This window comes from Diceros bicornis, chromosome 12, assembly GCF_020826845.1.
Source record: "Diceros bicornis minor isolate mBicDic1 chromosome 12, mDicBic1.mat.cur, whole genome shotgun sequence".
Lineage (NCBI taxonomy): Eukaryota > Metazoa > Chordata > Mammalia > Perissodactyla > Rhinocerotidae > Diceros > Diceros bicornis.
The window spans coordinates 69,739,058-69,766,121 of record NC_080751.1 but is presented as its reverse complement, the minus strand read 5'-3'; the positions used below and the strand labels follow the sequence as shown (position 1 = coordinate 69,766,121).

General features: G+C 54.1%; 2 protein-coding genes and 1 non-coding gene across 5 annotated transcripts in view; 1 reads left to right on the top strand and 2 right to left on the bottom strand.

The window, feature by feature from the left end:
- Positions 1 to 6,566, top strand: part of HPCAL1 (hippocalcin like 1) — a 117,949-nt gene extending 111,383 nt beyond the window's left edge. For all 3 annotated transcript variants that reach the window (XM_058551808.1, XM_058551807.1, XM_058551809.1), the window contains 2 exons: positions 1,856 to 1,961; positions 5,465 to 6,566. In XM_058551808.1, coding sequence (XP_058407791.1) covers positions 1,856 to 1,961; positions 5,465 to 5,562 — 204 coding nt within the window. In that variant the 3' untranslated portion in view covers positions 5,563 to 6,566. The remainder of the gene's footprint in view (positions 1 to 1,855; positions 1,962 to 5,464) is intronic.
- A 10,382-nt stretch (positions 6,567 to 16,948) lies between these two features.
- ODC1 (ornithine decarboxylase 1) lies at positions 16,949 to 24,136 on the bottom strand. The gene is made up of 12 exons (XM_058551806.1): positions 24,003 to 24,136; positions 21,455 to 21,569; positions 21,230 to 21,348; positions 20,778 to 20,951; positions 20,411 to 20,583; positions 20,010 to 20,144; positions 19,621 to 19,702; positions 19,359 to 19,442; positions 18,428 to 18,590; positions 18,233 to 18,345; positions 17,916 to 18,130; positions 16,949 to 17,427 (listed from the first exon to the last, which is right to left on the bottom strand). The coding sequence occupies exons 3-12, from the start codon at positions 21,329 to 21,331 to the stop codon at positions 17,283 to 17,285; spliced, it is 1,386 nt and encodes a 461-aa protein (XP_058407789.1). The 5' UTR covers positions 21,332 to 21,348; positions 21,455 to 21,569; positions 24,003 to 24,136; the 3' UTR covers positions 16,949 to 17,282.
- On the bottom strand, positions 22,532 to 22,665 carry LOC131412316 (small nucleolar RNA SNORA42/SNORA80 family). The gene has a single exon (XR_009221759.1). It is a non-coding gene; the product is annotated as a small nucleolar RNA SNORA42/SNORA80 family (small nucleolar RNA).
- Positions 24,137 to 27,064: the final 2,928 nt, after the last annotated feature.

The window sequence follows — 27,064 nt, the reverse complement described above, 5'->3', positions numbered from 1 at the left end:
AGAAGCATTAGTGCTCACAGAACAAGCACAGAAAGAACACCACTTTTTGAGACCTCTTCACCTTCGTGCTGTTGACAGCTCTGGCAGGTGAGGCTGTTTTCCAGAAAGAAACTAAGTTTTCTCCACTTCACCAGGTGCCTAGGTGTGTGATAGAGAGCAGAGAGCCACAGGGCTGTGCTCCCTGGCACCCCCCACGTCCCCACTCTTGGAGATGGGGGATTCAGTTCTAGAACTCCTCAGAAGAGGTGTTCTCTACATGTAAGAACTTCAGGGCTAAGTCTCGAGCAAGTGGTGTCAGACCCACGTGAACTCCTAGACGAGCAGCAAATGGCCTGCAGAGTGACCAACCCGTTTCCCAAATAGGCGGTTTTCATGCAGTGAGAACAAATCAATGCAGGTTTGGGGACCCTGCGGGCCAGTTGTCACTCCTGGCTCTTTGCTATAAGCGGTGGTGGAGGTCAGAATTCTGCTTCCTGGGAATCGCTTCTCCTAGCCCCGGGTTAGTCCTCACCCGTTTGCAGACGGCCATGCCTGTCCCTGGCTGAGCAGACTGACCTGGCCAAAACCAAGGGACACGGGTAGGGTCGTTCAGAGCAGTGAGGGGTGGCTGCCTGTCCAAATGGAATCTGGCCACATGGCCCCCAAACCAAGTTCCCCACCCCTGAGAGCCCCGGCCCCTTTAGATGGCTCTTCGGCTTGCTGGGTGGGACACTGGCTGCTACACCTTCCTCAAAACAGATGGATGTTTCAAGTCCTTCAGAGCCTTGGAGGGTCTTCACTCTGGCTTTGGCTCTGCACACGGGCAGGCTGCCTGGCCCAGTCCCAGCAGGATGTCCTGTCCCAGGAGGATGCACACCCTGGGCAGACAGGCTGCGAAGTACACGCTGCCTGTGGTGTGGGGGTGATGGAAGACGGTGCCAGGCCTGGCCAGCCCCCACCCCGCAGATGGAGATGTGGCGACGGGGGATGTGTGCTAGAGATTGGCAACCTCCCTCGGGATCATTCTCTTTTGGTTTTGGTTGGTCGTTTTTTGTTTTTTAATGCCCTGCTTTTAAGATATAACAACTTCCGGGCTTTTGCTGTTCTTGGTCTGTTGTTTCAGGAATGAGAATATCAGTTAAGCCATTTCTGAACAGAATCCCACAGTGGCGCTGCCCCTTCCCCCTCGCCTGTTACTCTGATGAGCTGCCAGTCACTGGCCTCATCACAGCCCCTCGACACACACGTACACCCACCACCGCACGGGGCCACCTGCCCGGGCGGGCCCCTCTAACAGACACACAGAGACGGCTGGCAGTGGTGCTGAGCCCTCAGATGGCAGGGCCCTAAAGGGAAGGTTACTCGTCCTGCTGGAGACACTGGGCCACCCGGGGGCCTGTCCTGTCTGGGGTTCTCATGTGGTTTTCCCTGTGGGTTTCAGGGGCTAAGTCTGTTTTGTTTTCAATTGAGGTGTAACAATTGCATAGTCAAATGGTCACAGCTGAGTGTGCAGCGTGATGGACTGTGCACAGTTATGCTTGTGTCACCACCACCCTCCGTGAGTTTCGGAGCATTCCCAGCCCTCCTTCCGGGCACTGTCCCACCTCCCACCCCGACACGGCCCCAGTCTTACGACCAGCACAGTGGAGTCGTTTTGCCTGCTTTTGAACTTCACCCAATGTGGACGTATGATACTCATCCATGTTACTGGGAGTAGCAGGGAACATTCTTCTGGCTGGGGAAGGGTCCTGAAGGCTGGTGAGCATCCCAACCTCTCCACACCTTGCTGTGGGCTGGGCGGAAGGTCACACCTGCCCCGTCCACCCAGGAACATCCCAGAATCTCTGAGCACACGCTTCCATGTGCCCCTTTGCAGGCTATATACAAAATGGTGTCCTCTGTGATGAAGATGCCCGAGGACGAGTCCACTCCGGAGAAACGAACGGACAAGATCTTCAGGCAGATGGACACGAACAATGATGGTAGGGGGCGGGGTCAGGGGTTGCTGGGTGTCTGTGCAATGCTGCTGGGAGCAAAGAAGCGTTTGGGACACTTCCCTCCCCTCTGCAGCTTCTCAGACCTCCCCTGGTCCACCCCTGGCCTTGCCCTGCTGGTGCGGCTGGGCTGAGGAAAGAGCCAGGATTCAGAGTCAGGGAGACCTGGGCCTGCGTCCTGGTTCTGTCCTCATGGCATGTCGATGCCCCCTGAGCCATAGTCCCCTCGGTTCTACAGTGGGGGAGACCATCAGCGCTGTGGGCATGTCTGGGGGGGCAGGTGGGGGTGCTGATGACCCAGACCCTGGAGGGTAAGGATCGAGCGTCCCAGGTGGTGGGAACCTGGGAAGTGGGTTGTGCTTTGCTGGCCACCGTCATCCTGAGATGGGAGGCTCCCCAGTGCTGCAGTGGCCTGTGGGGGCCCTCTGAGGGTGTCCTGGCCTGCAACAGCTGTGCCGGGGTCTGTGGGGTGCTGCCACAGCAGAGATGGTGAGTCCTAGGGGGGCGGTGGTGGCGGCGGTACCGTGAGGACGTGCCCCAAACCCCCCACTCCGCATTAGCTGTGAGCTTCTGTGGGATCCACGCGAGGGGCAGTAGCAGTGAAACTGGACGGACCCGCGCCTCTCGCGGGCTTTGTCAAGTGCCATCCAGAGCAGGCCTGATTTGCTTTTGAACGATAAAGAAATGTGATGTTTAGAAAAGACGAGAGGGCCGGCCCTGTGGCTTGGCGGTTGGGTGCGCGCGCTCTGCTCCTGGTGGCCCAGGTTCGGATCCCGGGCGTGCACCGACGCACCGCTTCTCCGGCCATGCTGAGGCCGCGTCCCACATACAGCAACTAGAAGGATGTGCAGCTATGACATACGGCTATCTGCTGGGGCTTTGGGGGGAAATAAAATAAATAAATAAAATCTTTAAAAAAAAAAAAAAGACAAGACAAGAAAATACTCCCTGGGTTGTACTGGAGATGAAAGATAAGCTAATGCACAGAAGGTGCTGTCCCCAGGTGAGAGAAAGGGCTCAGCCAGCGGGGCCGAGGTTTGCGATGTGACCCAGGCAGCAGAAAGCACATCAGACACGGCAGATGGTGAGGTAACAGTTTTCAGAACACGTTCACACGCACGAGACAGCCGTGTGCCTGGCGGGGCCTTTGGGCTGATTTGAAACGTGTCGTCCGCCCTCCAGGGTAGTGAGGCACAGGCTGTGGATTCCGAGAGACCTGCACTGAGTCTTGGCTCCCCCGGGCCTCAGTTTCCTCCTCTGTGGAATGGGGGTAATAGGTTCTGTCTCGTGAGGTTGTGAGGATTCAGTGAGATGATGCCAGCACTCAGCACTCCACCCACGGCGCCTCTGCCCTGACCTGCTCCCCGCCGGAGCCCACCACCCCTGCCAGGTGAGGGCCAGTGGGCCCCTACCGTGCACCCTGCACCGTGCACCCTGCACCGTGCACCCTCCCGGGTTGTATGCGAACTTAAGTCAGCGCCCTCCAGGACAGAGCGCTTCTCCTGTGAGCCCCGGGGTACATCCGCCTGGAGCTCTGGGAGGGGATGGAAGAGGCGATACTGGAGAAGAGAAGAGTCGAGGGAGAGGGTGTCAAGGGCGCAGCCCTTGTTCTTCTCAGGGGACTGCTCAGGAGGGGACAGGGCCCCACACTTTGTCCCACCTTCCCTGCCCGGGAAAACACAGCACCCTGCCCCTGGTGTCGGGTGCCCGGCGGGTTTTCTCCAGGCCACAGGTGTCATGGAAGCAACCCTCTTCTATTAACTTTCACCCTGGCCAAACATGTGGCCTGAGCCTGGCGGAGCACCAGGAACACCCTGGCCGCTGCCGGACAGACTGTGCTCAGGGACCCTGCACGCCCCCAGAGCCCCTCACCCGCCCTGCGCTCTGCCAGGAGGTGGGGGCAGTGCTTGCAGAAGCTCCTTACCCAACATGGTCAGAGGCCAGAGGGTGGGGGAGTGGCCAGTAAAAGTTCCACCACCGCAAGGAGAGTGACAAAGCCCAGGAGCCCCTCTGCATCAGCGGAGGGTCCCGGAACTTCTCCCCTGCTGAGGGGGTGGCTGTCCTCTCCCTTCCCAGTCCATCCCTTAGCCTGGGCGTTCTTTAGTCTCCTGGGGGGCCAGCCTGCCTGCCCCCTGCTGGTGACACACAGGCGGGGTGTCCCTCTCTGGCAGTGGGCAGGTGGAGGTGCCTGCTCCTGGCTTCCTGGCAGCCGCTCACTGAGTGCCTCCTCCGAGCCAGGCCTGGGCTGAACCCCTCAAACTCGTCCTTCCATTAATCCTCCCAGTGGCCCGTGGAGATGGGTGCTCCCAGCACCCCACTGGACGGATGAAGCCCCTGAGACAGGGAAAGGGTGGGTGCTTGCCCAGGGCGGCAGAGCTGTGGCTCTTCATGCACTTCAAGGCTGCTCCTTCAGGGGCCACGAGTCCTGTCCTGCGGGGTCAACATCGCTGTTCCACTTACGGCTGCAGAGCCTCAAACGCAGACGTGAGAAGTAGGCTCCCCAAGGTATAAGGCAACAGAACACAGAGTCTGCTTCAGACCTAGTCCTGCCCCACGTCTGCGTCCCGGGAGAGGGGCCGCCGGGGCAGAGGGGGCACGTGTGTGTCAACAGCGTTGGTTCCTCTGGAACTCACCTTTCTAAAGCACTTTCAGTTTAAAAATCGCTTTCCTGTCTCCTGATCCTAGAAGTAACACTGTCCATGGTGAAGGAGGGACCAAGGGAGGCACCAGCTGGACCCTCAGTGTGGCCAGTCGCTCTTTCTCGTCCCGCCCATCCTGAGGGGCGGATAGCACAGAAGCAGAAAGCGATTCCCGGCCCGAGCAGCAGGCCTGTACCGCCCCAGTGGACTGCTGAGCCGACCTGGCAGGAAACCGTGCCCTGGCAGTGACTCTGGGGGTCCTGGGCTGCCCACCCACCCAGCCGTGACCCCCTCAGCCCTGGCTTTGTTATGAGGCCATGTTCTCTCTGGACAAATCACATCTTTCTTAAGTAAAGCGTGGCGTGATTTCTAAAAGGACTTACGTTGGGCCAGCCCCGTGGCTTAGCGGTTGGGTACGCGCCCTCCGCTGCTGGCGGCCCGGGTTCGGGTCCCGGGTGCACATGGCACCGCTTCTCCGGCCATGCTGAGGCTGCATCCAACATACAGCAACTGGAATGATGTGCAACTATGACATACACCTATCTACTGGGGCTTTGGGGGGAAAAAGAAAAAATTTGAAAAAAAAAAAAAGGACTTAACGTTGCCCCAGCAGCCACAGCGTGCTGTCCCACTGGGTGTGTCCTGCCCGATGCTTTGCAGTGAGCAGTGAAAGCAAAAAAGCTTTTCCAGAAATGCCTGCCAAGTGAGTGGAGCCTGGACAGCACCCAGTTAAGGAAGGCTCCAGACTTGGACCAAAGGCGGCATTCCTGACGGGGCAGCTGCCGCCGTGCTCTCTGGAAGGGTCAAGAACACTGAGCATGGGCTAACTCTCCTTTCTCCCGTCCTCCACAGGCAAACTGTCCCTGGAAGAGTTCATTAAAGGTGCCAAGAGCGACCCCTCCATCGTGCGGTTGTTGCAGTGCGACCCCAGCAGCGCGAGTCAATTCTGAGGGACCTGGCGTCTGGACAGCTGCGGAGAAACACAGGCTCGTCTCGCCGTCTCAGCTTTGCTTGCAGAAGTGGATGCCTCCTCAGTCATTCCCGCTCTCCCGGCCCGGGCCCGCGACACCTGCACCTGCCCGGCTGGCGCTGCGCCTCCCGCCTCCGCCTGGCCTCCCCTCGCCCCGTCCCCGGTCCCTTCCAGGGCGACTCCTGGGGATGTGTTTACACGCAGGGCTCACAGCATCCTCGCTTCCGGGGCACCTCCCCGTCCGCAGGGAGCCCAGAAGACACTGCTGAGGATCCTGGTGGCACCTTCTAAGATCGCGCCAAGGCCAGCTAATTTATTTCGTGATGGCAGGTGACTGTGGGAAAGTTGAGGACAAGAACAGAGGGTGAGGAGACGGCAAGCCCTCCCCGTGCATGGCTGCACCTAGCTCGTTCGTTTTCTCTGACCAAAGCCGCTTGCTCGTATATATACTGTTGGTCCCCTTTCTTTTCACATATAAATTATACGTATGGTGAAGTGAATTGTAATGTGTAGGTCCCATATTTAATGCCTCGATTGCCTTTGAAGCGTGGTTCCCTCGTGGCCTGTGACCCCTCCAAGCCTGGTTATTTTGTGGTATTTATGCCCTTTCCACCTGCCTGTTTCTAAAGGAAATGCATGCGTGCCCAGCACCGTGGAGCCCCTTACATCCACATAGTGAATGCAGGCATCTGTGTAAGGTCTGTCCTTCCTGTTGATTGGTCTGGCATTTCCTGTTTTAAAATGATCAAATAAACGGAATTCCCTGAGTTTTGTATTGGCCTGTGAGACCCCCCATTCTGCTGCGCGTGGCCCTCAGTGCTCTCGGGTTAAGGGGGATTCAGCGGGTCCAGCTGCTGTTTGTAAACTCAGCGCGTCCTGTATCCCTGCATCCGTCACTGTGTCTATAAATCTTGTGCAGACTGTTCTTCAATATCTGCCTAATGCCAAGAAATATTCGTGGAAATAAAAGATGACTGCTCTTGGCAGGTTTGAGTGTCACAGTGCTGCCCGCCTCCCTCCCTCCTCCTTCCCTTCTCTCCACTCCACGCTGTGGTTGATCAGCAAGGCAGCAGGACAGCACACACCAAGCGAGGACAGAGCAGGGACCAGAGGCACCACCATGGGCCATGAGGGCAGACCTGGTTTCTCAGCCTGAGGCCATCAGGATACTTCTGGTCCCAGCAGCAAAAGACCCAGCAGAAGGTGCTTCCACCACAGGGATGTTTGTGCTGAGAAGTCCCAGCCGCGCATCATAGGCGTGGCCAATTCAGCAGCTGGAGGGGATCACTGAGGACCCCCAGGTTCCTCCCACCTCCCCACCGCCCCGCCCCCCAGCCTCACAGTCAGGTTTTGTCCTCACACTTGTCTTCTTGGGGTCCCCACAGGGCTGTTGCTGTTCCGGTCAGGACAGCTGACATGGGAGCATTCCATGGGCAGGAAGAGAAGCAGCCCTGTCCTCTGTTCTTCCTGGAGAGGGAGGAGAACTTTCCAGAATTCTCCCCGCCACCCCCTTCCCCACCAGCCTCACTTCTCATTGGCCAAAACGCTCCCACCAGTGGGAGGCCAGTGCCTTGGCCAGGAGTGTGAGGTGACCATGATTGGCCAGTCAAGATGTACCCTTTGCTGAGGAGGGTCCACCTCCCCCAGAGGGCATGGCCCTGGGAAGGGGGAACAGGATTGGAGGTCCCTTTCCAAGATGATGGGCACCAACAGGGTCTGTTACACCTGCCCCTGGGCCACGGACCTCTCTGAGCCTCACCTGTAGAAGGGGCATGATGGGAGGCAGTGATCAAGGTAAGTGGGCGGAAATGTAGCTTGGAGCCTGACTTCCGGCAGGCTATCGGGCACGGTGGCTGTTTTGTTAATTTTAGTAATTTTAATATCTTTTAAGACCCCATATCTCAGAATAGAAACAACAAGCCCATCTGCAAGTGCCTTCGGAGCCAGTGGCGCTGCCAGAGGCTGGTTCCTGGTGAAGCCCCCGACCACCCACAGCCACGGGCCTGATGGGCCATCGGATGGGGTGGGAGGTGAGGCTGGGTGACCTGGGGGTGGCTCCAGCCTGCTACGAAGAGGCAAGATGGTGCCCTTGATGGTGCCTTTGATGTCTAAGGCAGGGCTCCAGGAAAATGGCTCTGGTCTGGTCTGCATTTCTTACGACTCTGCCCAGGATCCCTGTGTGCCCAGAAAACACAAGATCCGAATGTGCCCCAGGAGGCTGCTCGAGGAGTGTGGCTCAGCCCTTCTTCCTTCATGTGGACTGAGTCCCCTGCCCTGGGAGGCTGGCCCCATGGACCCTTCCAGCAGTTCTGACACCCCTGCTCAGTGTACTATACTCACTGGGAAAACAGCAATGGAAACAACTTCCGAAACAGGAAAATACGTAGACTCTAAGGAAGGAAGCCCTGGGGTGGAGAGAGTGGGAGTGTGAAGTGTTATGTCCGAGACTGTGCATCTTGGCAGGCTATGATCAACTCCTATGAGGGCAGGACTGTCACCTTCATTACTCTGAACCCTGGGCCTTCATTAATGCAACCACAGGCATTTTATGCTTGGGTAGGCTGGCCTCCCCTGTGGGAACCGGCATTTAGCTAGCATGACAGCACCCATTTGTTGAGGGCTTCCTAGGACAGACACTGCTGAACACCTGAAATGTGTTGTCTAATTTAAACCTGTCATCAGCCCTACAATTACTACCCAGATGGTACAGATGGATGAACTGGGGTTTAGAGAAGTAACTGGCCACAATCCTCAGAAACGGGTGGCAGAATCAGGATTTGAACCCAGGATAAGCTCCCAAGGCCCCAGATTGCGTGCATGTCCTCCCAATTACAGAATGGTCTTCAGCTAGCTGACCCTGGATCATCTGGGATTCATGCTTCCTTGCCAGCCCTCTGCAGCCACCCTCAGGGCCCCGAGTGTCTCCGGAAATGAAGGAGCTTGTCCCTGGGTCCCCGAGCAAGTCTTAGAGAGGGCTGCATTTGTGGCACCCGGGCCTGATCCCCCCAACCGGTCTCTCCCATAGTGAAGGGGTCACGCCTCCCCACCACCGCCCGTGGTGCGTCCTCCCGAGGGGCAGGCCTGTTCTCAGGGCCAGGCACTGGACACTGCCTGGATGGGGCATGCGGGGCCATCAGCTTTGCTCCTCTCCTCCCCCTCCTTCTGCGATTGGGGCGGGCCTGAGTGGGACTGCCAACCCTGGGCTCCCCATCAGGATCACAGCCCCCTGAAGAGGGGACAGGAGCCACCAGGGGCTTCAGACTTCTGAGAGGGAGACGGCGGGCCCAGGAGAAGTATTCAGGGAACAGGAGCATTTGTCCAGGTGTTCGGCCGTATCCCTTTCCCAAGCCACCCTGCCCTGGGCTAGGGGCCAGCTGCGAACAAAAATCTCTGCCCCTCCAAGGGACCTCACTGCCTGAAGGGAAGACTTAGGCAGTCAGGAAGAGAGGTGCCAGCTCAGGACTGGGCCTGACTGCCCTTAAGGGGAAACGGGGGAGCTGTGTGGGGCAGTGCGCAGGGCTCAGCCTATGAGACAAATGGCCTCATCCTAGTCCCAGCTTGGCCTCTCAGCAGCCACCAGCCTCGGGCTGCCCTGACTCCGCCACAGACAGCCCTGTGGCCTTATCACACTGGCTCTGGGCTCTGGGCAGAGCAGGGCCTGCCTGGGGCCTCCGCCAGTTTCCCTCGCTGGGTGCACTGGGGGGCTGGCAGGGAGTCAGAGTCCTGTTGCCAGCCCATCTCCTTGGCCTGAGGGACGTCCAGAAGCTCCTCAGAGAAGGGGTGAAGACAGAGTAGATATTGGAGAGGCAATGGTGAAGGAACTGGGAGCCCGGGTGTGGAGGGAGGGCTGTTCATGGAGCAGACATTCCCGAGGGCAAGCTTGGGGCACCACCCGGGGCCCAGGGGCCAGGGGAGCCATGGGGGTGACTGCGGGGCCAGCGGGAGCACAGTCTGACCCACCCGTCATGTCCTGGGGAGGACAGGCAGCTGCCCTGGGAGGGCAAAGAGTGGGGCTCTCCCCCTCCATCACCTGTGGGCTCTTTCCAGCAGCTTCCAAGACTGCGCTGGGAGTGGGCCTTCCAGGGCCCAGACCCAAAGGGGGGCCATCTAGGGCCCGCCAGGCCATCTGCCCTCCTGCAGTTCACGAAAGGGCACACTGGGGCCCATCCCCGCTGGTCCGGGCAGGAGGCCATTCTCTCCGGCCTGTGAGCTGGGTGTGCCCATGGCTCACACACACACTCTGTGTGTGCACACGTGCCCTCACTGCCCGTCGTACACGTTCCCCAGCATCACCTCCTGTTCTCAGTACTCTACAGTTTATGAGGGGCTTCACGGTGCGCCCGCTCCACCTGCAGGCGAAGAGGACACAGCAGCAGGGAAGGAAGGGACTGGCCCCGCAGACTCGTCACCGGCTCCTGGGGCTCCAGCAGCAACCAGCCTGGCCCCTCGGGCTGACCCGGGTTCCGGGAAGTCAGTGGCAGAATCAGGACTAGTCAGATCATGACCCCTGGACACGGCCCCTTTCACTGTGTGTGTACATTGTGTGTCTGCCTGTGAGTGCGTGGTGTGTGTGTGTGGTCAGGTGTGTGCTGTGTCTCTCTGTGGGTGTGTTGGGGTGTGTGTGTGTGGTCAGGTGTGTGTTTCTGTGGGTGTGCTGAGGTGTGTGTTGTGTGTCTCTGTGGGTGTGGTCAGGTGTGCGTTGCGTGTCTCTCTGTGTGTGGTTGGGGCGTGTTTGGGTGGTGTAGTCTGTGCCTGACTGCAGACAGGGCCCTGTGGGACTTGCGGTCCAGTTTGGAGCCTGTCTGTCGAACGTGGAGGTGGCGTGGATGCACACTCGGACGCGGCCCCTGCGGAGACTGGGCGTCCAGGGTCGGACGCCTCTGGCCAGGGCCTGTGTCAGCAGAGGGTGTCTCCTGGAGACACTCGTGTGGCTGTGTCGAGGGGCATCCCTGGCAGTGCAGTGCAGGTGGGCGGGGTGGAGGGAGCCCAGCCCCCCCCCCCGCCCCGGCTGTCGCCCAGCTCTGCTCCTGCTGCAGTGCGCCCCCCTTTCTCCTGTCCCCGACTTGACCCGACAGTGGCCTCCTTGAACTTCATGATCATCACACACCAGGCCCCTCCTAAGATGCCGTACAAATGTCCCTTCCTCCAGAAAGCTGTCCCCACCCTTCCTCAGACGCTCCCAGCTTCTCCCCATGCCGCCCTCCCTCACAGCGCACTTCCCTCGTACTGACCTGTCAATTCACGTCTCTCCGGTCGCCTTCCCCCCGGAGCCGGGGCCACAGCTTAGAATCAGCTGCTACGAATAAAGGCGTGAACGAATGAATGAGGGTCAGCACGCGGCCCAGCCCTGCAGCCCAGAACGGCACCCACACGGGCCCTGGACACAGAGGCAGAGGTGCAATTCCCAGCTTGGCCACCAATGAGCCCCGTGGCCCTGGACAAGGCTGTCCCCGTCCTCACCCCTGAGACGGGCCCAGAGCACCAGGGGCGCTGACCTGGACCTCGCACGTCAGCTGGCAGGGCCTGGGGGAGGGCGAGGCTGCCCCCCAGGCCAGGATCTGCCCCTCCGACCCTCCAGCTCAGAGCGAGGGCTGCAAGTGGCCCCTGGCTCCTCCAGATGTGGGGGCCAGAGCTGCGGCTGGACCGGGCGCCCAGTGGGGGCAGCCCCGGTGCGGGAAGAGCATGGACCCAGGACCGTGCAAAGATGAGGAGGGGGCGACATTGGTCTGCCTCAGGTACCCAGGTACAGATGCCTGGAGACAAGCCGGACCTCCACCTGGCCTCAAGGACTGCCCCGTGGTGGGGGGATCAATGAGGGCAGTGCCCCCTGCTTCCCGCAGCACCTACACTTAAGTGGGGAGGCCGAGCCAGCCCGCACAGCCAGGGCGAGTGGGATGGTAGGGGGTCACCAGGCACGGTGTGGGCACCTCAGGAGGTGGCTGGGGGGTGTTAGGCAGGGGGCAGCAAGAACACAGGCTGCAGGGACCCACCAGCTGTTCACCAGGCAGGAGGCAGGAGGGGCAAGGGCTGGGCTACAGGGTGGGCTTCACCTGTGGGGACTCAGGAAGAGTTTCAGGGGGAGCAGCCCAGTGCGGGACAAGGCTGCCTGGAGCCCCTTCCTCAAAGCCCTGGATACCCTGATCTCCCTCTGAGCCAGATCGTGCTCCTGTTCCCACAGCTCTCCAGTCACAGTCGGCTCTGTCAGCGTTTGCTGAGTGACTGAGTGACCTGACAACTTGTTCTCAGTGCAGAACCACCAGAGGAGCGTCCAGCATGAGGTGCTGCTGCCCCCTGGTGGCTGTGGCCAGGAGGGCCGTCCTGTAAGGCCTCCCAAAGCCTAGTTTTGGAGCCGCCTGGGCCTGCTTTGTATAGGAGCTTTCTGTCCCTGTCATTTGACAGATGAGGAGACTGAGGCCAGGAGGAGCCCCTCATTTTCCGTGGGCCACACAGCACCCAGAAGCTGAGGCCAGGCTCCTGGCACCCAAGACTCGGAGGCCTTTTTCAGTTAAATTTGAATTTCAGATAAACAAGAAATAATCTTTCAGTAATACACATGTCCCACATAATATCTTCTATTTTTATTTGCTATATCTGGCAACCCTCCTTGTCAAGCCCTGGAGCTGGGCCTGCACAGCCCCCGGGGCAGGTCAGAAGCTGGAGGAACCAGGCTACCTCACAGGCCACCCCCAGGGCAGGGCACATGGCCCTCCTGGTGGAGCCGCCCCCTATGCCTGAAGCCTCTGACCCTCGGCCAGCCCCGCCACCCTCGGCCCTCCCTGCTCCCAGCCCTCACCCCCAAACACCACAGCCCGGGAAGGTCCCCCGCCTAAGGCTCCTCCTCAGTGACCCCTCTGGCCAAAGGCAGAGCATGTCCCGTCATGAGCCTCCGCATTCTAGAGCCAGCAGTAAGGATGGAAGCAACCCTCCTACTCCCCAAAACAGCAGCAAGGATTTCCCAGGTGTCTTCACTCAGAGCACTAGGTTCTGACCTTCACCGATCCTCCCTCCTAACAACCCTGCCAGGTAGGCATGCACAAGCTTTCCTCTGAGAAGGAGGCGGCCACGGGGGCCTGGTCGCCGGTAGTGCCGGCTCCGGTTGGGTCAGTGGGGGCTCCGGGCTTGTGCATGACCGCAGCCCCAGGTGCAACCTCTGCGGGGCTCCGGAGCCGTGGGGGCTCGAGGCCGCCCCCTCGGCTGCTGCCCTGGGCAGGGGTGAGGCTGGGAGACAGCAAGGACCAGGGGCCGAGGCCCAGCCCTCGGTGGGACAGAGAGGGAGGTTCATTCCAGTCCTGGTTCTTGTTCTTCAGGAAGCGGCCAGGAGCACAGGCCGGCCAGGGAAGCAGGAGGCCTGTTTCCTCTCGGGTCCTCCTCTTAACTGGCTGGCTTACTTTGCACAAGTCACTTGGCCTCTACAGGCGTCATTCCATCTGTGAAAAAGGAGTCTGGGAGACTCAGCAAAGCCTTTCTTCAAATGATATCCTACCTTGAAATCTGATGCGTTCAACTGGGTGAAGCAGCAAGGGCAGAGCCCCCACCTGCCCTCCGCCCATCACCCCGGGGGGCCAAGGCTCCTCGGGGCCCTCGGTTTGGAAACAGTAGATCTCACCTCCAGGGGGCAGTCCTCCAGTGGGTCCAGAGATGGCTCCAAGCCAGCCCCCCAGACCCAGTACAAGGGAGGGCCCATGCTGAAGAAAGAGTGGGAGATGCCCAGAAAAGCCCCCTAACAGAGGCGGAGAGCAGCCAGGAGGTGGAAGAACCTAAGAAAACCTAATAAGTCAGGATGGAAGCTACATAGAGATGCAAGGTTCCGTCACAGGGGTCCCTGGTGGGGCATGGGGAGCACATGACTACAGAAGACAAACTGAATGAGGCTTGGGCAGGCCAGTGGGTCCCACCCACAAGGTGGCACAAAGGATGGTCAGCCAGGGGGCTAGAGAGAGGGCTGCAGAAGGTGTGGACAGTGCTCTGTCCATAGGCATCTGGCCCGCCCCTTGGTGCCCACTGGTCCATGAGGGGCGGCGCCCCAGCCAGGAACTCCGGCACTCAGGGTCTGACCCCGACCCCCAGGCGACCCCTGACAGGGCAGCCAGCCCCGGCTCTGGGGAAGGTAGGGGTTGCCCTGCTAACGTTCCAGAACGCATGTACATTCTCAGCCAGCGTTCTCGTCCTCAGCTCCAGCGGGTCTGCGCCTCCGTCAGCCTCACGAACTGCAGGCCCTGTAGAGTTGGAGAGCAGGCCCTGGCCAACCCCACCCAGGTTCCCTGCCCCAGCCTGCCGGCCCATGTCCGGCAGCACGTTTGTGGGCTAGGAACATACTCAGGAGTCTCGTGACTTGAGGACTTTCTCTCGGAGCCTCTTTTTCCTTCCCTGGGAGCTTATTTCATAACTCCTTTAAAACCAGTAATATCAACACACGTTAAAGCGCACGTGAGGTCAGTCTCCACTCCCCTCCTCTGGCCTCCATTCTCCTGCTACCAGTTTCTGGTCAGTCCTTCCAGAAACGTTCTGCATGTGCAAGTATGTGTGTACACACCCACAAAGTTTGGTTTGCTTTTCACACAAATAGTAGCACACCGCTCACAGCGCACCCTACCCTGCTCCTCCTCTCACCGTGGCTTGGACGTGGCCCCGCCCGTTCCCACAGGTCCACGCGCTCTGGAAGCAGCCAGGTGTCTGTTCCGATGATCAGCACCCTCTGGACGTGCATATGGGTTGTTTCTAACACGTGCTGTTTGTTTCAAACAACGCCACAAGAAAAAGCCTTATGAGCGGATTTCTGTCAGAGAATTCTTAGCAGTCAAGTTGCTGGGTCAAAGATAATGTGGATTACTTGTGCTGGTGGTGAATTCCCTCCAGAGAGATTATTCTGACAACTCTCCTTCACACTGCTGTGTGAGCAGCCCTGCCTACCCTGCAAGCTGGGACCCTTTTCCCCCTTTGCCTGTCTGACAGGCAAAAAACAGATTCTTGTCTTTTTAACATGCATTTCTGTGGAATTTGAAAATTTTTTCATGGTCCAAGCTTTCCTTTTCTGTGAACGCGTGTTCATGTCTTGCCCACCTTCTACTGTATCCTTTCTCACTGATTTGTTGGAGCTCTTGTAATATGGAGACTCGCCCCTTTCACATGTGTTAGTTTCCCCATTCGTCCCTGGGCTTTTTGACTTCAAACATTTTCTTCTAAGTTTTGTGGTCTAATCTGTTACATTGGAAACTCTCACCCGGAACTTACCGTGGTGTAAGGAGTGAGTTGGTAGACTTTTACTTTCTCCAGGTGGTTACCCAGGGCCCCGCAGCCCCCACCCTGAGTTGGGGGACCCCAGCAATCTGCACTTTAAAACACCCCCCGAGTAACTCAAACGCGGAGCCTGTCAGGCTTGGAGACCACGGCCTTCACCCTGGACCAGCAGCTTGCGTCCCCTGGGTCCCCTCCCACGGGGGCGTGTGGAGTCCAGCGGCCTCAGGAGGACAGTTCACCCACTGCCTTGCTGGAGGCCCAGAGCTGTATTCACTTCAAATCACAGGTCTAGAAATGTCCAATTTCTGCTAATGACTGGACAACACCATCTTCAATAATGATGTGGAGACATGTAACTACACACTGCTAACTAGGACTGAAGGGGGTCCCAGGCGAGTGTTGACACACAGCCAGCTGTCTGAGATCCCCAGCCTCTCCAGCCAAACTCACTCGCGCACTCCCAGGTATAAGGGCCACAGAACGTCATTTGGCCTCGGCCAGGCCACATCACCCTGCAACCTCAAGCCCAGCCTTGGCAAAGCCCAGAAACTGAGGCACGCAAGTGGCTTCGCCAAGCCGTCAGGAGCCAGGTCCAGAGGCTGTGGTATGGGTGGCATGAGACTACCCAGCGCTATTTCCGTCCCCACTGGCAGTGGCCAGTTGGTTGGATTGCCCTTTAACTGGCTGGGAGCAGTTACTAAGCCCCCCAAGATACTGCGTGAGCGGATACCTCTCCCTCCCTTCCTCTCAACCCAAGCTCAGTGCTGCCACTAAGGGATCTTGCTCATTCCTTCCCTCCTAAAGCGACAAGCCTAATTTATCGAGATTTTAGGCTTAGTGTTGAGCTGACATTTCTTAGTACATACTCAATGCCAATCCCTTTATTCTGAACATTCGCAGTGGGCATCAGATCCTGAGGAACCAGACGAGGACGTGCTCACAGGAAACGAGTCAGACTGTGATGGAAGTGTTCTTTCCTGCCCTCTGCCCTGACTAGTCAGACCTTATTTTGTGACTCCTGAGAAGTCTTATTATTCATATTCTGGCAACTAAAGCCACCTTCTTGGATCCAGCAAGGGCGACCAGAGCTGGTGACAAGCCAAGCCCTAGTTTGGTTGAGCAGCCAAGGAAAAGGTGACTTTAGCAATCACAGCAACGTGGCTCTTCTTAGGAACATAAGAAGTCACCCCCTCAACTCCTTTAGCAAAGGTACCAACAGCATCAGCTGAAGGGCTGAATTTACTGAGCTGAAAGGAGCCACGGCATTCCCACCTGTATCGTTTGTTGTCTTCCCATGCCCCTCTAATGAAACTGGCATGATACTCAATGCCAGTGACTGGTGGCGACTAGTGGCTTACCAGAGTGACATCTGGCTTTTACACAGCCTTCCTTCCTCCTCACTGGGCAGCAACAGCAGGGATTCAAAATTCCCACTTTGGGGGTCTAGTATGAGACCCTGCCATCGTTTTTTAGAGTGGGGGTACAAGCTGACTAAGAGAACATAAAAGCCAGTAGTCAAGGTCAGAGAAGGCACAGATCTACAACACATAAGACTTGTTGTCGAATTTATTAAAATAGGTTGACTGCCAAATGCTGTGCTACATCCTTGTCTGTAACTACACGACTTGTCCTGGGAATGAAGCCAAGCTGGGAACGGAAGGTCTCTGGTCTCTGCAGGCAGGGCTCAGAGGGCCTCATGTGCCTTCCTCTCTGGGCACTGGTCATGACAGAGCAGGTCAGTCAACCAGGAGCTCTCTCTGGGCACTCCAAGTTCACAGCCATCTCTGAGACATTCAGGGTGGGCTGAGCCACTAACAGCAAATGTTGGCCCCTGTTGGCAGCAGAGGGTATGGCCGCTGTCTCATCCATTCTTTGCCTTCTACCTGCATGTGGGCTAGAGCCACTATTTGTGAGAATCCACAGCAAACTTTATGGGACTCATATACTTGAATTAAAAATGCCAAAGAGGAAGAAGGCATTTCCATGGATTTTCAAAATATTGAAAATCATCAACTCCTAAGTCCGCTGGGACAATTTCCTCAGCCTGTAGGAAGAAAGATCAATTCCTATTTGTAAAACATTCAAGGTGAGCCATTTGGAATGGACACTAAAAATTTCCCAATGCCCAATTATTTCAAGATACTTTATTTTTAAAACAGGTCACAACACTAAGCTTTTGGCCCATTCTGCCAATGTACAAGCTACAAACGCTTGCTTGGCAGCTGAGGGGCACTCTTTAGTAGCGTGTTTGAAAAGTGAATAAAAATCCATATAAAACAAATATTCAAATAGTTTCCATAGGAACACAGATAAGTGTGACCCCATCTCCTAGTCTTCCGTATTGCTGCATCTGTGCCAACCCTACTTACAAAGACATTTCAAAACTAGAGTAATTAAGTTAAATGGTCCCCCCGAATCCCTAATTCAAGCTAAACTCGCAGTTAACAGCTACAAGAATGGTATCTACACATTAATGCTGGCTGAAGCACAGGATGCTGGGTGCCGTTTCATCCCACTCTCCCAGGCACAAGACACAGGCAGAGTACTGACATCCTGCTCCTCTACTTCAGGTGGGAAGTCGTGGCTCTGGATTTGCTTCATCAGTTGCCTGAGAGAGATAGAAGAGGCAGATTCAGAAACCCTGAGTCACCCACAAGAATAACTTATTCACAAGCCTATTTACTTCCTTGGTTACTATGTCATCAGGAAGTAATTCAATGTATTTCCAAAGCAAGCATTTCTTCAGAACCATCTTTTTGGTAATAAAGAAACCACAAGTCACACGTTAATTAAAATATTCTCCTTACATAGGAATATGCTAATCGGTCTTTTCTAAAATGGTCTTTTCTTTAGGAAAAATCTGAAGAGACATACAGATCAGTATTATTCAAGGGATGTTCCTTCCATTTGCCTGGATTTTCCAAAGTTTCTAGAGCATATATTCTTAATATGGGATGAAAATAAGCTATTCTAAGAAACATTGTTAGTATTAACCCTAAGCAAAATAATTTCTTATTCAACTAGACAAGAGCAAGTATAAATCCAAGAAGGTATCTGTTCTTATCAGAAGCAGGAACAGGCACTGCTGTCACTAACCATGTTGGCCCTGACATCACATAGTAGATAGTTGGCCTCTGGAACCCGTTGAAAGTAGAAGCAGCAGCAACAGTGTAAGCACCCATGTTTTCAAAGAGCATCCAATCGCCCACATGCATCTCGGGCAAGTTACAGCGCTCAACAATGCGGTCGAGGCCATCACACGTCGGCCCCCATATGCTGGAGGAATAATACTTCTCATCCGGTTTGGGTCTCTACATTTGAGGAAGAGAAACATCCATAGTCATCATGACCCTGCCATCACTTATCACCACCAATCATCTTAACTGTTATATACAGCATGTCTGGAAAGATACCTTCTGCAGAAGAGGCTTCACGTGCGCATGATCATAAAGGATGCAATTAAACGATCCATATACTCCATCATTCACATAATACATAAAGGTTTGTTCACTCGACTCATCTTCATCTAAAAAGGCAGATTAATCTCAATTACCACTTTCTGTACCAACTTTCAGTTATACAAGCAATGATTCGTCCTTTACACATACCATCAGATCCTGTCTGTTCCTTTAATACGAGCTTTTTCGCAATGATATTAACTGCGAGTGTGAAAGCTGACGCCACGTAATATCTGCCTGGCTCAGCTATGATTCTCACTCCCGAGTCTGACGGAAAATACTTGTCCAGAGCTGGGTTGATTACACTGGTGATCTACGAGTGCGACAGACAAGAGCAGTCAGTCATTAAGGGAACTCACACGGAGGAGAAAGAGCACAGTGCTCTGTGACATGACACGATACAGGCCTCTGAGAACAGCCATCAGCAGAGGGGTTACCATTAAGCAACAGCAAAAAAACATCTTCCCAAACACCAGACTGCACATCTCTCTGGTTTCATTTTGATTCCCCTCTGGACACCTTTTCTATCCTTTTAAAGAAGTTATGGGTATGATTTCATCAAACAATAGTACAAAACAAATTCCTTACCACTGACTGAGGTATCAGGGTGCCTAAATATTTTTATATAGCAAATATGCCAACAGGACAAAACTCTTTCTGTTGTTCTGCTTACCTCACGTGGATCTATTTCATAAACTCGAGCACCATATAATGGCTTCTTAACTTTTTAAGTGACTAAACCCTTAAAATGTTTTACGGAGAGGAAGTACAAATTCCAGCAAAGCACGTTTCAGGTTCTTACGTACTACAGCCAGCATGCTACTTCCACATTTCTTGACGTGATCAACTGTTTCCCAAAACTTCGGGGAAAACTGACTCATTGTTTAGTTTAGAAAACCAAAGGATATTAGAGATACAATTTTAAATAGCACAGAAGACACTCAAAACATCACACCAAGATATTAATTTTCATATTTATACTGTCCCTTTTAGTATTAGCTAAAACACTTAAATTTTGAAATATTCCAAAAAGGAACTTACTAAATTAGCTATAGTATAGTGTAGTTTTGTTATAAATTACCTCTTCAAATTTAAGCTTTACATCCTCAGATCCAGGAAAGCCACCACCAATATCAAGCAAATACATGTTGAAACCAACCTCAGCCTAGAGTCAAGAAAATCAAGTTAATCGAACAGGCAGATTCATACTAAAAAATGTACGCAGCAAATGGGTTTAAGCCTCTGTAATTTGGGATGACTTCTACAAAAGGTTATTTCTAGAACTGAGACTCGCTACTGTCAGCCCCGTCCCCATCGTGCACTTGAGGTTTACATATACTCACCCCCATGTCAAAGACACAGCGGGCATCAGAGATGGCCTGCACGAAGGTCTCTGGGTCACTACAGCCACTTCCCACGTGGAAGCTAGGGCAACAAGAAAGGAGAACACGCTATTTCTTTTTCTTATTTATTTATCAGTTACTGAGGTAACTTTGGTTTATAACATTAAATTTCAGGTGTACATCATATTTTGATTTCTGTGTAGACTACATTGTGTTCACCACCTCAAGTCTAATTGCCATCCATTTCAGTACACATGTGCCCCTTGACCCCTTTCGCCCTCCCCACTTCTATTTCTGAAAATAACTATTTACAGCAGGAGAAAACCTGTAAAACTTGCATTGCCTAATATGAATCTTAGCCTATAACTATGCCACCACCAAGATCTCACCTGACACCAACGACATCAATATTTAGCTCTTTCGCCCGTTCCAAAAGAAGCCTGCTGGTTTTGAGTGTGGCACCAAATTTAACACTGAGGCGACAGACTGCTTTGGAATCATCAGTGGCAATCCGCAAAACCAACCTAGAAGCAACAAAAGTGCGCCAAATTTCCCACGACAGAAAATCACTCATGGGCAGGGTTAAAATAAAAACAGAATCCTTGGCTGACACTCTGTGGTTTGCATCTAATAAGGTTTTATTAATCAAGAGGGTTTAAGCTATTTTCTACTTTGACCCAGCACAAAGATAATTTACTAAAGCACAGAAGTCCCACACCTGGACGTTTGAGTCCGTGTGACACTACACAGACCCCACACCCGACGTGCCCTCAGTGGAGGAGTCACTCACTTTGCCTTTGGATGTGCCCTGGCCACCTTCATCAACTCGACTTCACTATCAAAAGTCATCATTTGGACGCCATTATTGGCAGCGTACTTAATCTGGGACACTTGTTTACAAGGATTTGCATAGATAATCCTCTCTGGAGGTACCCCGAGACTCTGCACCAGTTGTATTTCAGTCTGAAAAAGAAGAGGTGTTACACTATACAGATGCAGCTAACGGATGGAAGAAACAGAAAAAACACGGGAAGTTGCCATGGTCCCCAACTCTTTCATTAGCATCTATTGCCCAGGAAACACAACTTTGATCTGTCCAGTTGGGAAGACCAGGGCCACTTTATATTATCATTTTGAAGTCCTGCTATGTTGCTTACCTTGCTGGCACAGTCAAATCCTGTCCCAATGGCAGCTAGGGTCTTCACGACGGTTCTGCTATCATTGCATTTGACTGCATAGAAAGGGGTGACCCGAGGAAGAGCTTTTAACCATCTCAGATGTTTCTTTAGAATGTCTCCCAGGTCCGCAACATAGAAGGCATCCTTATCATCCTACAGCGAGAGTGGTTACAGGGAGCTCATTAGCAATAAGTCTAACATGCAGCCTCCCTTTTCCTTCCCGTCGTTCTCAGTGAATCCTACTCTTTTTAGTCCAGTCACTGATATGAACATCACTATTATCACTGGACAATTCACAGCCAATTACATTCTCAATTCCCTAACAAGACATCTAAGTTCCATTACATTTCCTTAAGACCCCACTGAAGTTTCCCACTCATCTGCCCAGCATTCTCAAAGCTGCACTGCCAGCGTGGACTTAATATACTTACAGAAGAAGAAACTTCATTAATTTTTTGGTCCAGAATGTCCTTGGCAGTAAAGCCTTCATCAAGAAAATGGTAGTCAGACTCTTCATTACTAAAGTTGTTCATGGTTTCTTGATGTTCCTCTGAAACACAACAAACCGCAAACAGGGTGGAGAAATTTACTCAGAAGCCTCAGCAATACTTAGTAAATCTTAACAAGACTAGCCTGCAACAACCATGAATACTTACATGGAAAACTAAGGGATGGAATTTAAAGGAAGTATTGCCAGCTTTTCACAAAGGTGATTCTCCAGAAATTCCCAAGTCCTACTGAAGATGCCCTCGGCGCAGCAGGGGAAATGTTCTGATAAACAAACACAGAATTTGCTGTCCACCTTCTTAGGAACACATCAAATTGAAAGATCAGGCACTGCTCTCTCGAGCACACAGAGCGACTCAAGCACCCTCCAGACAGCTCCCTCACAGGGTCTGGGAATCCCAGTATTCCTAGTGTAAGTCACAGGACTCCAAAAACCTCTACAGTATCTGAGGACACCACAGAGTCAACACTTCAGATTTTTTCAAAGCAGCACACTACAATTCCATATACCGTGCTGTGAATCTCAAAATAAGCATTTCAAATATTCACACTAAAAAACACAGAATGCAGGTTTCAGAAGCTTTTCTGCATTTAGTTCACTGATACGGAAAAAAGCCTTACGAGGGTCAGCTTACTTTTATTTCAGAGCTGTTTCAGCTCTTCAGAAGCTTAAAATAGCATTACAGGAACTACTGAGTGTTGCCATATAAACATCCTGCTATTTCCTACTTTCACTAAGTCTTACACAAAATAATTTTTAGTGTCTAATAGGCATCATGGAAATGCCTAGTGCTCTCAACTTACTGATTGCTCTTAAGTTTCCTGAGACTTTTATGAGCTAATTTTCATGCTGAGCATGTATTTTTAAAAATTGCCATCTTCAGATCAACATAATGTATTGCCAGTTGCGGAATCTGATCAGAAATCAGCATTCTTGAACCAGTGTTGCCTACTAAATTAGCAATTCTGGGAACCCCAACTGTCCTTACAGGCACTCTAACATTCGCTTAGCTAAGAATGATAATCATACGGGAATAATTTTTGGCTAACTTAATGAATAACAAAATAAGCAAGCATAAATGAACTAAGAATAGGCAAAAATAAAGCTTGAAGCAATCAGAGCCACTGTCCTTACTTAGCCTTCGTGAAATGTGACACTGGTGAATAGCTTAAAATTACTGATTTTAACCTATTTAATTCCTGCCAGGTAGGGCTTTCTTCTTTTCCACTGTGCAACCCGCTTCAGTGCCTGCAGCCTACGGGCACAGAGGCCAGGCAATGGTTCAGGGCCAGTTTGCTCTGGCATGGGGCACTATGAGAGGCCCAGGGGGACGGGCCTGCCATAAATCCAAACCCATGCACGTTGAAACTTGTTTTAAGACTTGATTTAATGTGACTTTCTGGCACTGTCAACCTCCTACGTTGTCTAAATCACCCCTAGCGGAAGGCAAGAGACTAACGCCAGCAAACCCATTTTGACTATTTAAATAACATTTGAATAGGCTCAGGCGGTGACAGATTAGGTGGTTTAGGGTTTTGTTAAACGTCTTTAAGACAGTGTACAGGCTTAAACATGGTAAGTTTTTATTTCTTTCAAATATACCACTATTAAATATTTTGCTTTCCCATATCTTTTAAAAGCTTTAACAACCTGCAATATAGAGAAATTTCACCCAACAACACCTTTTGGTGTTCTCTATAGCTGTATAACTTAAAATGATGAATCGAATCAATCGATCAGCACAAAACAGCACTTTTCTGGTATGAAATTCTTTACTGCCAACTGGGTAATGTTAGAAGAGATCGGGATTAATTTAAATAGAAACTGAAAAAATTTCACAACTAAATTATGCCCAATTTTAGGTGTGAATAAAATCAACACATTCTTTGTCCTCCCTAGACACTTCTAAAACGTTCTGCTCCCCACACTTTCATCAATCATTTAGGATTCTCAAACAACACAATTAGCCTTTTTTGAAACCCTTGGGGCTGGCTCCTACTTGTAAGTCCGTTCGCCTGAACTGGGATCTTAATATTCTAGGCTTTTCTAAAACCACTAAGTCATTCAAAGATTCCTTAAATAGACAATTTTAAGTCACGGCTGGCCGAGTATTTATTATCATAGCTACTACAAGGCTATCTTAGCTCTAAAAATTCCGGCGGGTTTCTATATCGGGTCATTTGCTCTGTACATAGAGCAAAACTAAAAACTAAAACAAAACAAAACAGAAAAAGAAACTCTAGGGCAACAAGGCAGAATGATACGTCTCATCCTTATAAAACCGAGATGAGCGATGGGAACCCCGGGACCTGCACGGGCCTGCTTCTTCATTCCTCTCCTGCACCTGCTACCGCGCTTGCCACATGGCTAAAAAAGAATAGCGGTTGCAGGGACGACCGGGCCTTCCCGACAGCTTCCGGCTCCGAAGCCCTCCCGGCGTGCTTCGGAGGAGGGCAAACGCGGCCCCTGCGGCCGGGCTGCCCCGAGCCGGGGCAGGCAGGGGCAGGCCGGGCCCCGCTTCTCGGGGGAACCGGGGCCGGAAGGCAGCGGCTCTCCAAGCTTAGGGTCGGCGGCCGGCTCTGCGACCACGTGTCCCTCGCGGCTCCGGGTCTGTATCCGGCCCGGTCCCGTCCCGACGCGAGGGGACACGTGGCCGTTCCCCTGCAGCCCCCCAACCGCCGGGATGCCCCTCTTACCTAGAGCGCGCGGGCGCCGCGGGCCGGCCCCATGGAGACGCCGCGAGCGCGCAGGACCGTCGGCCGCCCCGCCGCCCCCGTCGGCCGCCTACCCGCCCGCCGCTCGCTCCCTCCCGCGGAGGACCGCCGGCCCGAGGTGGCGCCGGAGCGCTGGCAGACGGGCGGCGGCGGCGGAGGCTGAGCTGACTGACAAAGCCGCCGCGCCGCCGCGCCGCTACTTATAGCGCCGCGCGTGTCGTCATGGAGACGCACCAGCTCAAACCAGCCGCGATCGGTTCCGTCCGGGCGTCCTCCGAGGGGGGGCGGGGCGCGGCGGCGGCCAACCCGGGGTCGGACGCAGGGGCGGGGGGCGAGGGCGGCTCGACGTCAGCGCCTCCGAGCGCCGTGCCCCTCCCGGCCCGCGGCAGGTCCGCGCACGCGCACCACGCCGCAGCCCCGGGCCGTCTCGCGCCGCTCCCTGCCCGCGGCAGGCCAGCGCACGCGCACTACGCCGCAGACGCTGGGCCCCGCGGGCGATGCATCCGGCGCCGGCACCCGCCGCGCGCCGCCCGGCGCGCGCCCGCCCGCCTTCAGACTTGGGCCAAGAGCTGCCGCCGCAGAATTGCAAAACCCGCCGCTGACCGCCGCCGAATTTCAGCATCCGCGACACGCACAACTGTTCTTGCACTTGGCATTAAGTGCCTCGTGCCCTCGGGCAGAAAAAGGAAATCGCCGGCGCGAGCGGGCCACGTGGAGCCGGCCGGGCGGACTCTGGCCCCTTCTGCCCGGCGCCTGCATCCCTGTGGAAGGAACCTGGAAGTGATTCTGGCGCCACTCCACCAAGAAGGGGGCAGAGACATTGACTCTGGGGAAGGGGCGTGCGGAAGGGCACCTGGCAAGTTAGCGGCGCCAGTAAACCGTGTCTGACATTTCCAGCTAGATGGCAGACAGCAGTGGACCCGCGGAGATCCACGTTGAAAAACGTCCCGCTTTTCAAGCCAGAGACTCGTCTAAAGGCGTTAGGGGAAGGGGTGGGAGGTAAGGGGTCTCCACTGCCCTTTACCATATGGGATGGCGCTCATCAATGACTAGCATCTTTAAGGGCAACCGCAGTTGGCACGCTTTCAAAGTTATGTAAGTCCTACACACCAGCAGTGTCTACGCAATTGAATACATATGGTAAAAGTCGCCTAGGAATTTGGTTGTCCCTAAGAGAGCGCAGCCAAGGCCTCTGGTGGAGGACTGTGCCTCTCTGGGGGTGCGGGCCACCCCCAGCTGCCAGCCCCAGGGAGGGGCTGAAGGCATTGGGGGCAGAGTTTTTTCTTTTATTCTTACCATTCGTTCCCTTGAAGACAAAATCCAACAGTTACGTCCCACCCTATCATGTGGGTTGTGACCGACCTGAGGGCTGCCGGTAGGAGTTACAGAACGTGTGACATTAGCCCTGGCCACGCAGTGGGTGCAGGGGACGCTGGAGGAGCTCAGCGCTGTAGCCTGGCCCTGGCCCCAACTTGCTGCGTGATATTGGGTAAATTACCTCCCTTCTCTGGGCCTCAGAGGAGACTGGACTAGATGACCCGAGGAGTACAACACCCTGTGAGGTTTTGAAAAATCTTTGTACTGGCCCCCAGGCCTGGGGCATAGTCAGTGAATACTTGTCTAATGAATGCTGAATGAGTGAATGATCTGACTCTCCCTGGAGCGCGCCTGGCTGCGGCAGAGTCGAACAGGGAGAACAGCAGTGCATCTTCCTATGTGGAGGGACATGGTGGGCAGAGCTCGCTTTCCTCTTGAGCACCCTGATCCACATTGTATACGTCATCCTTGAGCCGCCCTTGGGTGCTAGAGAGGGGAGTTATCTCCATCCTGACAAACTCAATCCCTATGGAAGGATGAGATTAACAATCCCATCAGGGAGCATTATAGCCCCAGGCGCCAAATGGGACAGCTTTGATTCCATGGTGAGCACGGAGGTATTTGTCCCCCTCTGTGAAGGAACAGTTTGTTCCAATGACACACAGAGTTTTCCTTTTTCCTCACTCTCCGGAAGTCTCCCGTGTCCAGTGGCAAGGCCAAGAGAGGAGCACTGTCTGCACTGCCCGACTTTCGGTGGCACATCAATCAACTAGTCGTTGTGAGGTGAACACTGTCCCCGCTCTGCAGCCTCCTTCTGGCAGAGGGGACTGGATGTCTTAGCATGTGGGATTCTGGTAGCAGCCGGGCATGCAGGGAAGGACAGCCAGCCCCCATCCTGCCAGCAGCTTGCCGCTGTGTGACCTCAGCCGCCTCCCTGACTCTCTGTGAGCCTCTGTTTCTCCCACAATCAAAGGAAGGGTGTGGGCCAGATCTATACCTCAGTTCTGTGATTGTGTTTTAGATTTAGAAGTATTAGCTGAACATAGGGGCAAGTTCTTGATTCAGGAAGCCAGATGGTGTGTCCCTCTGCTGCACATGTGCCACTTACACCCCGGTCACCCACACACACTGCCTCTCCTGCTAGCCCACCCCAAGCACGCGAACTCCTGTGCACACACTTCACTTTCTTCTGGGGAGGCCAGGCCTTGCCCAGATGAGCCGCCTGACCCAGATGGGGCAACAGAAGCAAGGGCAGGGGGCGGTGCTGCTTCCTGGAGGTCTCGCTGAGCCAGCTGCAGGCACACTCTTGGAGAGGCCCTTGGCCTTGGGTCTGGGAGTCAGCAGGGCCTGAGTCATTAAGCCGGCTACTCACCTGGATTCCAGAAGATAAACCGGCGGTGACTAAACCTGGCCTTATTCAAATGCTTGGCCTTGATGTCTTTCTGCATATTTTCTATATACTCTGTCTTCTCCCTTCCTATTTTTTTCCTTAGAGAAAAGCAACAGATGCCTGTAAACTATGTGATATCCAACACCAAGAAGTTACCCTTATGTGGAGATGAGGCTTTTGTCTTTGGTGCAGAAGCAGAAAGGAAGTGAACAAAAACATCAAGAACCGCGTTGGACATGCCAACAAGATCCGTGTCCTTAGTCATCACTCCTGAGTCCCGGGACCAACTCCAATTTTTTTAGCTTCCTTCAGTACCTAGCTCACTGTGAAGTCCTGG